Source organism: Schistocerca serialis, chromosome 1 (assembly GCF_023864345.2).
Source record: "Schistocerca serialis cubense isolate TAMUIC-IGC-003099 chromosome 1, iqSchSeri2.2, whole genome shotgun sequence".
NCBI classification, from domain to species: Eukaryota; Metazoa; Arthropoda; class Insecta; order Orthoptera; family Acrididae; genus Schistocerca; species Schistocerca serialis.
In genome coordinates this window covers 669,250,591-669,266,896 of record NC_064638.1, presented here as the reverse complement: position 1 = coordinate 669,266,896, position 16,306 = coordinate 669,250,591, and the positions used below count along the sequence as shown (strand labels likewise).

Below are 16,306 nucleotides of genomic sequence, written 5' to 3'. Positions count from 1 at the left end.
CAAATCATAGAGAAGATTACGGATAAAGAAAAGTTTAGGAAAAGTCCATGTTCAGGAGAAAGGTTGTATCTCACAAGATCAGAGGAAAGAGTGAAAAGATAGGAAATAATGAAAAAAGGCAAGAGGGTATCATATTTTACCCTTCTGGAAATACCAAGGAGTAACATGATTTGGATACTAAACAGTTGATATTGAAAGGCTGCTGGCTTTTAACTATGAAAAGAAATGAGGAAAGATGAGCAACTTAAAATTTTTCTTTTCAAGTACCTGGAGCTGAAGGTTCTGCATGTGATAAACTTAGGGATGATGAAAGATGTGGGAAAACTGAAAAAGAAATTAACTGGTGTGGAAGCAGGTGCTTATGAATTGTGCAATTATTGATTAATTGTGTTTGAAAATCACATAGTGATGTTGAGATTTAGGCATACTTGTACATCATTCTTCTTAATTTGACTTATTTAGTTATATTTTTTCAGTCCATTGTTCTTAAAAAGTTTATGTTTATTACATTTATGTCACAATAATCTGCTAATAAAACAACATTATATTGTCAATTTTATTTTGCTATGTATATATATCTCCCAAGCAATACATTCCTCCCCGTCCAACAACAATGTTTCTACCCCCAGACCACATAGAAGCATCCCCCTTGTCACCCAGTATTATCCTGGCCTCAAATACATCAACAAATTACTCCGCCAGGGATATGACTTTCTTCAGTCAAGCCCTGAAATGAGATCATCCCTTGACAATATTCTCCCCACACCACACAGAGTTGCCTTTTGTGGCCCCCCCCCCCCCCAACCTCCATCATTCTTCTTAATTTGACTTATTTAGTTATATTTTTTCAGTCCATTGTTCTTAAAAAGTTTATGTTTATTACATTTATGTCACAATAATCTGCTAATAAAACAACATTATATTGTCAATTTTATTTTGCTATATATTTATTTATTTATTTATTTTTTATTGTTAGTAGAAATTGCACTTTCTATCAGAACTGAATAGCAGCAGTCAAATTCTACATGGTTTGTATGAAAAGTCACTCCCTCCAAATGAAAAATAACCTTTTAGCTTCCAAAATACATGATAATATGATAACCTGCCATAGGAAGGATCCCACAGTCAATCAGAATTTAAAAAATCAGGTAACTACACAGTTCGAATTTTTTTTGCTGTAGTTTCTTGCTCATGCTGTAACACAGAGAGTGTGAGTTTCACATCAGATCCCTTCATTTGTGCTTGCAACATTTAGAAAACAAGGTCTCTCTTATTTTCAGTGCTATGGTACATTCATATAATATGAAATATTTTGATTGACTCTTTCCAGGATTTGCTGATGCTTGTAAGAGAAGAGCTGTTGTCTCAACAGAGAGGGCCATATGAACGGTATGATCAAACACTGCCTCCATATGAGGCATATAGAGTGGATCAGGAACTCTTTCGCCTACTTTTTGTTGGCCTTTCACCGTGGGGCAAAGGACCAGAAGCTCTCATGGGCAGGATTTTCAAGGTTTGCACTCTAATGATGTTTAAGTGTTTTTGTGTACAGTGGTAATTTACTTAGAGCCTGTATAGAAGATCCCTTACAGTGAAAGTGGTCTTGGCCCAGCTGCCTTATGTGCATATTGTGACCACTTATAAGACGTGATTTTTGTTTACACTTTGAAAGAAAACCTCACAGACTTTTGCACCTCATGCTTGAAAGCTCACAACATTACTACCAGATGTTGGAGATCTTGTTTTGGCATACAGAGTATAGCCTACCTCGATCTGTTCTCCTTCTGCAGTGATGTTTTTGCAAGTCCTTTGCAACAACTGATAGTTTTGTAATGTCAAGAAAACTACATTTTGCCGTGGTGGTGGTGGTGGTGGTGGGAAAGGGTGGCAGGAGATTAGTAGCAGAAGGGACATAAGTAAGTTGTCTCCATCATTCACTGTGCATAATGCTCCTAAGGCAAAGAAGGGAGGTTGTGGAAGATTGTTGTCAGTTTCTCAGTTGTTATTAATAATTATGGACCTGAAAATGTAGCATCTACTTTTGGTGAAGTTCCCATCTATTTTTGATGAAATTCACATGTAATTTTTTTTGTTTGTAAATGATTGGACATACAAATTTAAAAGGTTGTCATTCTGTGTGTGCCAAGACAAATCCTTAGGACTTTGAAATTGACAATTAAAAAAAGTGGTGTTGCAAAACTTTTTGATTGAAATATTTGCTTTTGCAAAAACTTCAACAGTCTTTCTTCTTTTGACTTTCTTTTAAGCCTTCAACAAACACTTGTTTTCATTGAGAAGCAGCAGCATTTTCCCACTGGCAAGCATAGTGCTTCTCCGAGTGAAGGTGTTTTATGACATTATTTTTCTTTTGTCACCCAATTTGATAATTACAAAATCTGCATAATATTAATTTCAACCTATACTTGACAACACCACAGATAGAACCGACAAGACACTTAGTGAAGAAATAGAACCAAAAACAATTCTATTCGCAAGTCAGGGGAAGAGTTTCAGTGCAACTGAAATATGTTCACAGGTTTTGTTTTCCAGTAGCTGTGGTGCAGCTTGTGAACATTATAAAATGGCAGTCAGCTGCAAGTGCAAACAAGCCAGAATTATGACTGACTGCTGGAGGAGAGAGGAGTCATGTGGAGAATTGAGGCCCACCTCCCTTTCACAGTGCAGCAGGCTACCTACACCCATATTCTGGGTTTCTGCAAAAGCAGAACTGACATGGTCACAGAAATCGCCAAACCCTTCTGGCATTGTGAGGGTTGTAATGAAACTCTGTTATGGATCAGTATTAGTCTCTTCACTCATTTCAAAATAAGAAAAAAAAGGAGCAATGTACAACACAAAGCATTCGGGAACAAGTTTCGTGCAATTGTTTGAGGTGGTTAGCAGTGTAGTAAACAACATAGTTCAGGCCCTGTCTCTAATGGTATTCAATGCAACTACTGTTCAAAACCTCCACACTATACCAACTTTTTAACTTAAACTGATATACTGTTGCATTTGTAAACTTCTAATTTTGCAAACACATTCTTACATGTTTATCTTTCAAAGTGGGCTTCAACAGATGATGTGCAATATCAGTGACCAAAAATTAGTTTCATTTTAAAAATTTATACATATATAAAGTAAAGCTATTTCAAAATATCAGCAATAAAATAGCTCATCTGGATAAAATTTGGTATTACTGGATAAAATTTGGTATTATGTAGTGTCTGGTAGGTAATCTCAACTTTTCAGATTTTGAGGCAGAATTCAAATTTATTGCAAAATGTGAATTGCATCATCAGAAATTGCATTTTCTTGTGAAATAGTAAAAGTTGGTTGATTAGCTAAACAACTGCTGCTTACTGTTTTATTTGTGGAGACATATGAATTTCCTTCTTGGACGTTTGGTTCACTTTGCACTTCCTTCTCCTCTCCTTTTACCACATTTCCTCTCTACTACATTAATCCTTCTCCTTTATTTTTCTTTCCCTCTTAATCTCTGCTCCCTTCTATTCTCCACTCCCACATTTGCTACCTCGCCCCTCTTCTCACTGCTTTCTTTGTTACTTACCCCTTCTTCTCACTCTGTTTTTTACTCCCTCTCAACATTCCTTACAAACTGATTTTTCTCCTTCCTTCCATCATATTACTTCCTTCCTCCTCTCACAGAAAGTGATGAATGGGAAGTTTTGCCAGTTTCAGTCTGAGTGATCTCTTCACAATATAGCTACTCCTGCAAAAAAGATCAGTCACTGAAAGGAAGTCTCCAAAATGGGTGCTCAGTGGAAAAAAACCTGACTGAGGAAGGTGGTGCACTGGTTAGGGCACTGGACTCACATTCAGGATGATGGTGATTCAAACTAGCATCTGGCCATCGTGATTTAGGTTTTCCGTGATTTCTCTAAATCGCTTGAGGCAAATGCTGGGGTTGGTTCCCTTGATAGGGCATGGCTGACTTCCTTCCCTAATCTGATGGGACCAATGACCTCGCTGTTTGGTTCCCTCCCCAAATCAACCAATGAACCAAAAAAAAATTGGATGCCACACAGCTAGTTGCCTGACTTTGAAGAGTGAGTGTTCAGGAATGGACAGATCTCATCTCATCACATCCATGAATCACCACACTGCAAATGTATCCATTTCAAAGTCCATTGAAAAATTTAAGAGACAATCCATCCTGGATTGCTGTTCTAAATTAAGAGGCTCTGCAAAGGGTTAAATCCAAACCTAGCTATGTATCTGAGTCAGAATGAGCCATGGCAGTAATTATAAATTCTATTACTCATTATACTTTGGCCACAAGTGTACGCAGGTATAATAGGATGAGCAAGGTTAAAGCAAGCAGTGCCGTAGTAGCCATACAGTGAAATATAGTTATCCTTACATCACAGCACAGAAGACGGGTAGAATATTTTTTGCAGATTACATCTACTCTCAACCAGGATGCACTGTCCGACATCAGTGGGAAATTATGATGAAGAAAACATTTTTATACCATTATATTTGTTCTCATTTTAATTGCTATTATTTGATTCTTCCATATCTTGATTAGGAAATTCAGCCTACCACTTACAGTGAATGGAGGGGCCTACCCTTTGTCTCCTGTTGTGATTGTTGCGACTCCCCTGACTCACAATATTGTACTGTTGTTTTAAAGATGTTTTACATTTGCTTTTCTTCTTACTTGGATTTTATGAATCAGGTGAGACAACTACAGAAAGAATTAGTTGTTCAATTTTCTTCTTGAGAAATCCTTTCTTATTTATTATCTTGTGAGGAAGGGACTGATGGCATTCAAGTGAACAAATATTCTTGTGAGCTTTTTAAGCCCACTAGTCCCTCCATCCCCCAAGCATTTCCAACTGAATTAGATTAATCAGTGAGATAAGTTACTTTTATGGTATAGAAGCTTACCTGCCCCTAAATATTCACTGATATTAATTTGAAGTCAGTGCTTCTCCATGGTACACTAAACAGGTCAGGAGACAGGAGGGGGGAATTTGACATTCTGAAGTAATGCAAAATCTCCAAGGTTTACAGAAGCTCAAAACTTTGTGCGGACTTTAAAGCAAAATACTTTTAATATTTTCAACAATAAAACAGTCTCAAAATCTGGCAGACAATCTATAGATGTGCACTGGTCATATGTAAAGTATATCAGCAGCATGACGCAATTGATATCATCACTGCACAATAGCAATGAAGATGTTACCAATGACACTGACAGTAAAGTGGAGTTGCTAATCATAGTTTTTCAAAATTCCTTCACGAAATAAAATGCAGTAAATATCCTAGAATTCTAATCAAGAACAGCTGCCGACATGAATAATTTATAAATAGATATCCAAAATGTAGCGAAGCAAGGTAAGTCACTAAGTAAAGGTCAGTCGTTCAATCCAGACTCTATACCTTTAAGGTTTCTTTTGGAGTATGCTGAGCAAACAGCTCTATTTTTCATTTTTAGCAGTCACTTCCAGCCACTTGCAAGACAAAAGATCCATACTTAAAGACTGCAAATTACACAGATCATACCAGTACACAAGAAAGGAAGTAGTAGTAATAGTTCGCTGAATTATAGACACGGATCAGTGACATCATTTTGCAGTAATGCTGTGTTCCAAAAGTATGAATTACCTCAAAGAAAATGATTTGTTGACACATAGCCAACACAGATTCAGAAAATATCATTTTTGTGGCATGCAACCGACTCTTTATTCATATGAATAATGAGTACTATTGACAGGGATTGATACTGAATATACATTTCAGAAGGCTTTTGACATCTTTCCTCACAAGTGATTTCTGATAAAATAGAATGCCTATGCATTATTATCTCAAAAAGGAATGGTCCAATCCGACATGACAAAACTTAGGCTGAAATTTTTCACATGGGAAGAATACGTTAAAATAAATGCAATGTTGTAATTTTAGTTGCTAAGACACAGTATGAGTATTGAAAAAAATGTTAAAGTTAGTCATTTTTGTTGCACTTAGAACTGCTTATAACAGCGGTTTGCACAACCCTTCCCTCCTAGTACAGAATCGGTGAATAAGCAGACGCAACTGTGACGAGAATGTAGTGCCAAATAGCACAAAGTCCAAAGTGCACACGTGCAAATTTTAAGCATACCAAAAATGCCTCAAATAATTAATTTTTTGAAAACTTTCAGTTCCTATTGACAGCTAAACTGTTGCAATATCATTGCTACACAACTGACCAGCAGAGGGAAAAAAATCAAGGCAGTACATTGTGTTATATTACAGCTGACTTCCATTAATTGGGACTTTAATTTTTTGACATAAGGTACTTTATAGCAACTTCTGTAGATAGTTCTTAAGATAATTTTTGAATAATGTATGTTTTAGTAACTTCTTTATTTCGTAGCCACCACAAAAATATGAAGTGTATATTGACAGATGAAATCCAACATTTTCCTTACACTAGGCATACCTGTTAAAAGAAAAATTAATGCATCCAAGCTCATCATAGTAATTATTAGCATTATTTAGACAGAATTGGGATAAGATAAGATTTGGTTATGGCTGTTCTTTTGCATATTGCACTGTGTACCAGGCATATATGATGAAATTCATAAAACTAGTGATACAAACTGGCAATGCACGGATGACTAAAGTTTGACAATAATATTCCACTGATAAACCTAAAATTACAAGCAGTAATCAGAAATTATATTGTCTGACAATTTTATGAAAAATGCTTTTCACTGCTGAAACATTTCTTTATAGAGAGGCTGAAACACACTATTAGTTCAGGATGGTATCCAGATTATGTTAACAATATTTTATAACCAACAGTGAATAAACCAACAACTGTATCTTCTTCTCTGATTTATCCCAGAGGCAATCAGTTTCGGCATTCTGTTATGCCACCATCGGGCCATATGAACAACATAGTAACAGCAGTGAAACACCTACAGGTGCGTAAAAGTATGGTAACAAATTCCATATGAATTATATGTTATCATTATACATAATTACATTAAGGAGCCTATAGCTAAATGAACAACCGGGGATGGTAAAATTCAGTAGTAGTACCACATCACCGTAGTAGTATCCATAAGTTCGAAATACATAACTTACTAAAAGAAATAAAATAACTATCATCCTAAAGTCTGGACCAATAAAAACAGTGACTCACAAAAAGTAACTGTGAGTAACTATTAGGAGACATAGTTATGTAATTCCATGAAAGTTGTCACTAAGAGCAAATAGAACATGCAGCATATAGCAGACAAAGCTTTATGTCAAATGTTGTGTCAAAATGAAGATAATCCTGATGTGATACACGTTCTATATGAGCACAAGAATATACCAGTGTTTTAACACCCAGTCAAGAAAAGCCACAAAAACAAAGAATGTGGCTTCTCAGTTCCATCAAAATTTGCTTGTGCATACAATGAAACATTGAAATCAATCAACAGCACTGCCCAACAACACAAAGTAACAAACAAATAACCAGAAATATCTTGTGAAGTAAAGGGACTGAGGATTAATCTCGATAACTCTTTTATGTAGCTGCAGACGACGATAAACATGTAACAATAATAATGTGTGTAAAGTACACCCATTGTATATGAGAAGAAGCAAGTGCCCTGTTATGGAATGGCATCATACATAAATAAAAACACACACACACACACACACACACACACACATAGCCAGTCTACTTTCCACAGTAAGAAAAGCGAAACCACATATCCTATTGCCGCACAATTGTGGCTACATTGCTGTGAATGCATAGACATTAAAAACATATATAACAAATGCATCATGGTATATCAACATATGGTTGAGATTACTGAATGGTAAAACACATCTGACACTATGGCATCAGGCTGTAACCAATACACATACTACAAGTAACATGAAAATGTAAATGCCAGTTTACATCACTGCATAAAAATGAATGTAAATAAGATCAATAGTCCATTTTAATATATGTGGAACATGCGCATAATGCTGTGGGGTGATGTGGTACTAATTTTCAATTTTACTAGGCCAGATGCTACACTTAGTCATAGGCTCCTAAATGTAATTGCTTATAATAATAATGTTATATATGAAGATGGTATTTGTTCTTTCGGGTTTGTCTGTAAGAACATATACCATTGGTGATCTTGTGGCTCTCAAAGAATGAAATTACAATGAAATCCAGACCTTTAGCTGCTTACAGGTGTTGATAAATATCAACGGGGACAGTTGAAAATGTGTGCCTCGACCGTGACTTGATCCCGGGATCTCTTGCTTACATGGCAGATGCTCTGTCTGTCTGAGCCATCGAGGACATAGGTGATAGTGCGACTGCAGGGACTTGTCTCTGGCAAGCTCCCAGTGAGACACACATTCCCAACTTACTTACTTCCCACACACTACATTTGTAGTGCTCCTGTTCACCACACTCACTGCTCGTGGCAGTCAATCTACTGATTTCTGTAAGAGTTTGGGCAATGTGAGTACATCCTCTCTGAAGATCATTGGCTGGTAAGCCTTATCTATATGAAGATAGTATCTTTTCTTTTGGACATGCCTCTGGAGTACAGCAGAGATGCAAATATAGCTGTTTGTTTATTTACTGCTGGTTGTATCCATATTGGCTGTTGCCCTGTTGTTCCTCATAGTAAGAAAGGATGAAGTGAAAGTTAGTGCTTTTATTGTTCTCTTAAAGACAGAGGTATCATTATGTCCAGACCAAGAGTCCAACAAAAGCAATGAATTATTTTTTGCAACTGGGAAGAAAACATTTAGGATGCAATGCTGGAAATTATTCTTTCACTTTTTTTCAGCTTTTGTTGCATCGATAAAAAGATATTTGCAACTAAACAGCGCTTTTTTAAATTTTTGATCCTAATTTGCTTTGAAGAATCAAATATAGATATAAAAATATTGCTACCTACCATATAGCAGAGATGCTGAGAGCCTCAGTTGCCCAAGACTGCAGTTTTGTGTCTGTGTGTGTGTGTGTGTGTGTGTGTGTGTGTGTGTGTGTGTGTGTGTGTGCGTGCGTGCACGCGTGCACGCTTACTGGCCGAAAGCTATATTTGTGACAGTGTTTTTGTTGTGCCTCCCTGCAACTCAGTCTCTGCGCTATATGGTGAATAGGAATTTTACTTTTCACAATATTGTTACATGCCATCCTGGATATTCCATTGTTTAAATAGAGATATAAAGTTTGCTTGTGCTTCAATCTTGTGCTACAAACTTCACTCAGAATGATTAAGTGCAGTTTGTTTGCACTTCTTGCACAAAACCTGACTAGGTTTATACATAACATTTTAGTGCATAACAAGAATTGTGTACATCTTTCTTCCATTTATACTATTCACAATCAGATTTTACAAAACGGAACTGGGTTTGCATGCCACTTAATCTTAAGCATTTTCTCCCTCCTTCGCTAAATAAAAAAATCCACAGCCTTTTCTTTGTCGCTGAAAGCTAATACTGTACATATTTTTTTTTTTTTTTTTGGACTGTAAAGGTACTGTATTTTTGTTCTCAGCTTTAATTAGTACAATAGTCATCATTCGAACCACCAACTTAAATTACTTTCTTGTCCTTCCTCTTCTCAAGTATTGCTGTGCGGTACTGGTTCATTCCCAGATAGGCTTGGCAGTGGATATGATACTAGAGTGAGGGTTGCAATCATTAAAACAAAGGATTATTTCCTTGCTTTGTGATTTTTTTCAGGAAATTTCAATCACAAACATTTTCATCCAAATTCAGAAAGATTTTGTTGACTCCCACATACATAAGGAGAGCTCACATGGAAAGATTTAGGTCTTAATTTTTCCCATATGCTATTCAAGATTGGAGATGTTGAGAAAAAGTCTTAAAGTGTTTCTATGAGGCCCCTGCCAAACAGTTAAGTGGGAATTGCAGAAAAGTCATGTATATGTAAATTTAAGTACAGTAACAACTAGCAAATTATATGTATGCCCCTGATTTTTCATATTTTGAGTGTACAAAGTGATAAGAAATGTTGTAATGTTGTTCCTAATGGGCAGAATTGTCAGAATTATTTCCTGTTTCTTCTAATTTGTCTTCTACAATTTCTAATGATATCTTCATATCATTCATATGAGTGTCAAAGTAATTAACTAACAAATAATACATGTGTAATTCTTGAAGAGAAGTGAGTGAGTTCGATTGCATACATTCATCATATTTCATTTTTGTGAGGTTGAAAACTGGCGTACTCTTTACTGTGAAACTCGGGAATCTGCACAAAAACAGATGGTACTAACAAAAATATACAAAAGAAACAGAAAATTGACTTTTATCACCACTGTTAACACTTAGTGATTTTGCTAAGGCAACTGCATATTATTATGGATATTAAATGAGTTGCAAATTGAAGTGAGTAGCAACTGTAAACAATTGTCAGAGAAACTATCAATAGAAACTGAAATTCACATTACAAATTACAGTTGCATTGTGCCATGTCATCTGTTTATTTATGCACTGACAACCAAAGTCAGTTGCCAGCTGTGTGGGACGCGCACTGTCTGCTACAGCTACAGTAGGGGTGTACAGCTGTCTGGTGAGCTATGGATTTGGTCATTTTCAACATAATTTTAAAATACTTGCAGTGTGTCAGCTCTAGTGAGGGGGGAGAGGGGGGGGGGGGTTAACAGCTATTCTCTCTAGCAAGGAAGAAAAGTATTCCTGTTGTAACATTGTTTGTAAAAAAAAAAAAAGTTTATTCCCAAAAATTGTTCACCAGATATTACTATGCTCAGGTATTTGTACACAAGGGTATTTGGGGAGTGGCAGAGTGGGTGGGAGGTATATGGGAGCTTATGAGGAGACAGAGATGTTATGTTTCATAGTCCAGCACTCATCTGATAAACAGGTACAGTATCAAGAACAACAATATCAAGAAGCTAAAGACTATGTAGAAAAAGCGAAGTGCACACTGATTGAAAAACACTGTATGCTTTATCTTCCTTCTGTTTTGGGAAAACAGATCAGTTTGAATATAAGAGACTAGGTATGACTTGAGATATGATCTGCAAGATGCCTAGTTTTATCTCTCTTTTGAATTACTTTTATTCTCTCCTAGTTTAAACATTTTTATGCATATATTTACAGTAATCTCTAGATTATAGTGACTTTATCATGGTTTAATGGTATTTGTAGTATGTGGTTTGTTTATTGTTTATGTTAAGTTTCTCATCCATAAATTAAAACAAATTTCTCTGTTTTTAGTAGATATTTGTTATTTCATTTGTTACTTGATTTTATTTTGCAGCTGCTGGACCACAATAATGATGGACTGTTGAACTTTCGTGAACTGGTGGTCGCATTGGGCCTCACTTGCACTGCTGACCTCACCCAGCGCCTAAAGCTACTCTATATGGTCCACTTACCCCCAGTCCTCAATATAGAGGACATTGAGAGTCCCACGAACTCTGGTAAGTTTTGGATTAATGAACAGCTCATACCTGTCTCATGAACAAAGTTTAATCTACAAATCCATAACTGAAACATTTAAAATGGAAAAAAAACATGGTTTCCCCAACGTATTGCTTATGAAATAAGCTTTTCTTACACTCAATTTGAGGTATTTACTTTTTCATTTACGTGAATTGTACCTGTATTTGTAACACAGTTTCGCAATATTTCTGAACGACCTACTTAGTTATTTAGAGTATGCAGTTCTTATTCATTCAGTCATTTTTAATTCATGATAGAGTTTCCTGTTATGCCTTCAACTCAGTTGAAATTGCTCACCTAGAGCCAGTACAGTCTTGTATGGTATATCACTTCTACTGGAAGGATGACTTTTCTTATACTCTTTATAAGGTAAAAATTTGTAATTATGGCAATTTGCTCATATACCTATCATATACTGGAACTGAACATTGAAATAAAGATTGTGTTGTGATAAATTTTAATTGCATAGCAGTCCATGACAAATAGTCATTGCAAATCTATGCTGTGTGTGATGTTACTAGCTTTGTGTACTCCAAGGCTAATGAAAAATTAAGTTTTCATCTACAGATACTCTTAACAACTGCAGATGATGATTACATTTAGGATGGAATCTGCAATAATCTGATTAAAATTACTCATTAGTTCACACCGCACATATTGGAGCTGGTTTCCCCCAACCAGAGCGCTCAGCGCCGTGCCCCAAACTATTCGCTGTTGTGAAACTGCCACAACAGTTAGTCAGTTCACTTCCAGCTCCATGTCCACCTTTCTTTTTCGATGTATTCTAAATTCTGGGTCTGATTGACTTCTTTCGTATTTCATCACACCCTTCTCTCCCCACCCTCACCATTCTCTCTCTCTCTCTCTCTCTCTCTCTCTCTCTCTCTCTCTCTCTCTCTCACACACACACACACACACACACACACACACACACACACACACACAGATATATATATATATATATATATATATATAAAAATGAGGCTAACAAGACACATATGTTTCATACACAGCAAGGTATGGTCCAGTGTCACATATAGAGTTACTATAATCACAAAGATTGGCTTACATTAGAAAGCTTTATGTGATGCCAAATTTTAAAAGGCTGCAATTTATAGCAGCACCTGGGTCACCGGAATCGTAAATACAACAACCTAACTCAATATAGTCACATAGTGGTGTGGTTAGCACAATAACCCGATGTGTAGAAGGTCATAAGTTTGAATCTCTTCAAATGATGGATCAGATTTTTTTAAATTTCTAAATCTGATCAAAAGACTTTGATTATTATTTTCATTCAGTTCATTGGTTTAAATGAGTTTTTTATTCATAATACTTTGCTGCATCACACTTTTTCATCATATTGACTTCGTTATTTGCTCTTCCCCCCCCCCCCCCCCCCCCCCCCTATCATTCTGTTTTTCTTTGGAATCTGCCTATGTCATCTATAATCAGCACCCAAGTGCCAATGACGACTGCTCATCGCTTGTTGATGCAGCAGCTCGTGTAGCCCATGTGAGGATAGTTTCAGGTAATCAGTGATGGTGAGAAATTATGGTTTGTCGTAGGTTTGCTCATAGATGTTAGGTTTAATTACCATGAACAGAGCGATTGTGCTTTTAGTTCTGCTGAGATTGTTGACTGCCGTTTTCTTGGATACAGTGATCATCATGAGGTTGTGGTTAGCTTAGAACATAAGTTTGAATTTAGGGCTACAAGACACATTGACTGCCACAGTTCGGTCACTTAAAACCAGCTGTTGACAGAGCATAACGCATTTCTGGCGTACCTCATAGTGGCCATTTCCAACATTGCTCCACGTTACACAGCAACAGTATTTGTGAAGTGATCCCGCAGTGTTTCTATGTCCCCCATAACCAAGCACTAGTTGGCAGCTGATGTGGCAACACTGCAGCAGCAAGTGACGGGCATTATCTGTCAACTAATTTTAATCAGAATATAGACAGATAGTTGGATTTCTGTTATGTGACTATGTCATCTGTAACAGAATTTTATGAGTATCAGTTATCAATTTAATATGCATATGTCGCTGCTGCCTGTGCAAACCTATTGTACACACATTATCTGGCCAAGCCCAGGAATCTTCAGATACTACCACCAGTATGTCATTGACATATGGAACCAGCTTTGCTACTTCATTTCTCCATCTGGTTGTTAAGTGAGAGGTTCTAGTGGCAAGTTCCAGAAAACTGGACTGTAAGTTGATTCTTGAGGACAGTGTTTGGTAATCTCCTTAGCTACCTCATTGTTACCTGCCTTCCATTCAGCTGTATGATTCCTGTAGAAGTCAAGAAGATTATTGTAAAATCATGTAGGTACCTGGAACTCTCCAAATTGGGGTGATATTAAAAGCCCCTAAAGGTTCTCAGAGATATCTCCAATATTGATTATGATTTGATTTGCACTAATTAAACAAATAAACCCATGAAATTTCAGTTTTATTAGTTTCTTGTGCTCTTCTTTTTCAGTAATGACTGCTTTGTCTGTCTTCCAGATTCCCAGAACCATTCCCAGCTATAATATATTATTTAACAGTGTTGTCAGAAAAGAGAACAAACTGCATTTGATTTTCTGAAGTAGTTAAGGAAGAGTTACTTCTAGACCAGACACTTCGCTCTGTTGCCGTGATGGTGTTACAGGAGGAGACTTCATTGTGGTCACTGAAGCATTATAATGACACTTTTGTTACATCATCTATATACTGGAGGAAGGCAACTGCAAATCACATGCCTGTGATTTACCAGAAAAGTAGGATGAAATTCTTGAGCAACAAGTATTTCTTTTCCCCTCAAAAATAGTGATTCGTATTCTAAAATTCTGTGCTGTATTTACTACTTTCTAAATTGATAGGAAGGACTGGGGCATTAGAAAGTGTCTCAGTATTTATGGATCATCCAATTTTGTTTTCTTTCAGTTAGTAATTTGTCATTTTTAACTCCTATTTCTTTATTTTTGAATTTGTTTTTGTTACATAAACTGCACGCAAACTTTTGATTGTTCCCTGGGCTTTTTTGTTCTGAATCAGCCAAAGACAAAAGCCTTCAGGCAACAAATTTTTCTTGCATATTTCTTACCAGCCTTTGTTTTCAAACATTTATTTGTTGAGCTATAATATTCATTGTTTTATCTGTGTTTTATTTCACAGATATGCATTGTAGGCATAATTCTCAATATTGTGGTATAATTTTTAAATGTGCCACTATATAGTAAAATTTCATTTCCAGTTCTCATTACACGAAACAGATCACATCGTTACCTCTCCGTGTCACTACAGCTTTTGTAAATGATCACTATAATATGAAAGCATAGGCATGTTGTTCAAACTGTGTGCAAGAATTGTGATTTGATCACTTCACGTCACTGCTTTTCCAATAGCAGTCTGTAAGGAGCCAGGCTTACTGCCACCGGCCCCTCATATTCCATTCAAAAAATCAGTACAAACACTATAGTTTCTGTTTAACTGAGTACAACATTGCTTCATTTAAGGCATTTTAAACAAGATGTCTTAAAAACACCAATGTGTCAACAGTGATAACAGTATCACTCAGCATCCATTCCAGTATGAAATTGTCATTTCCAACTCAATGGATGCTTTTGAAGTAACATCTTTCAGGATTACATATGGCTTTAGTACCATCATTTATAGAAATTTTCCCACTTTCTAAAAGCAGCTCACTGGCTGAAATGGAGTGTAACAGAATTGCCATCTTTGATGTTTTTCACTTTTAGTTCTTACCTAAGTTTTATTGTACCATTTTAGTTGTTTGTTTACATCTACATTGTTTTGTGTGTGTGTGTGTGTGTGTGTGTGTGTGTGTGTGTGTGTGTGTGTGTGTGAGAGAGAGAGAGAGAGAGAGAGAGAGAGAGAGAGAGAGAGGGGGGGGGGAAAGGGGGGGGGAGAATGGAGGGGAAGCATATTTGAATTTATAAAGGTGCCCTAATCTTAATCTCAGTTTTTAATGGGAAAAAATGCTGAAGTACCAATGCAACTGAGATTTAAAAACATGTCTTCAGTCATTACCTGTTGATGATGAATGTTAGCTGTGCACAGGTCGTCGAACAGCGACTCGGTCTGTTATTGCAGAGGGTGGTGCTGAAGTTGCAGCGGAGGCCACAGACTTCTTTGACACAATGCAGCAGAGTATCACTTCTTTAGAATCTGCAGAAGTTGACGACAGCATGAGCAATTCTCAAGGTTAGTGATAAAAAATATTCATGGGATTTTAAATTTTATTTATTCTGGTTAAATTTTCATCTTCTAATAAACTATTACAGATTCACTAACTAATAAATTATTAAAGAGAACTTCTTTCCATATTGTTTTTTCTGTATTTTTAGTAAAACATCTTAATTTTTGTAATATATTTTTTTTTATTTTTGTACTTTCAGTTTGGTGACATTTTTCTGGCAATAATATACTGCATTGTAAAAGAGAAATAAGCTGCAGTAGCCACAGACTTCCTTTGTCAGTTTGCTAACTCATTTTATATGTTTAGGTTGTGTAATATTTAATAGTACAGCCTGCATGGATCAGAGAAATGTGAAATAAATACCAGTTTCATGCTTTTACTGACTTTTCACCCCAAGATCTGAAGCAATGGAGGAATCAAAGATGGGGAGACGTCTTGGACAGTCACCACTAACACTGTTGTCCATTTACTTTTATATTAATGAAGTTAAACCTTGTTTAGAAGCACTGAAAATAAATGCACGGGCTGCCCAGTTGAAGCTACCACCATGGAGAATATAGGAAAACAAATTGTGGTGCCATAATGCAAGACCACCAAATGGAAGTGACTTGAGATTGTTAAGACAATAGTCATCTCATATG

The 16,306-nt window shown here is 36.4% G+C and overlaps 1 protein-coding gene across 2 annotated transcripts in view; it reads left to right on the top strand.

Annotated features, from left to right (window-relative positions):
• The window catches only part of LOC126480040 (TBC1 domain family member 9), a 164,534-nt gene that overhangs the window by 109,812 nt on the left and 38,416 nt on the right, over positions 1-16,306 (top strand). The window contains exons 17-19 of one of the 2 annotated variants that reach the window (XM_050103836.1): positions 1,331-1,513; positions 11,270-11,432; positions 15,560-15,670. In XM_050103836.1, coding sequence (XP_049959793.1) covers positions 1,331-1,513; positions 11,270-11,432; positions 15,560-15,670 — 457 coding nt within the window. Of the gene's footprint in view, positions 1-1,330; positions 1,514-11,269; positions 11,433-15,526; positions 15,671-16,306 lie in introns of both variants that reach the window. The other variant, XM_050103835.1, reaches the window with a different exon arrangement.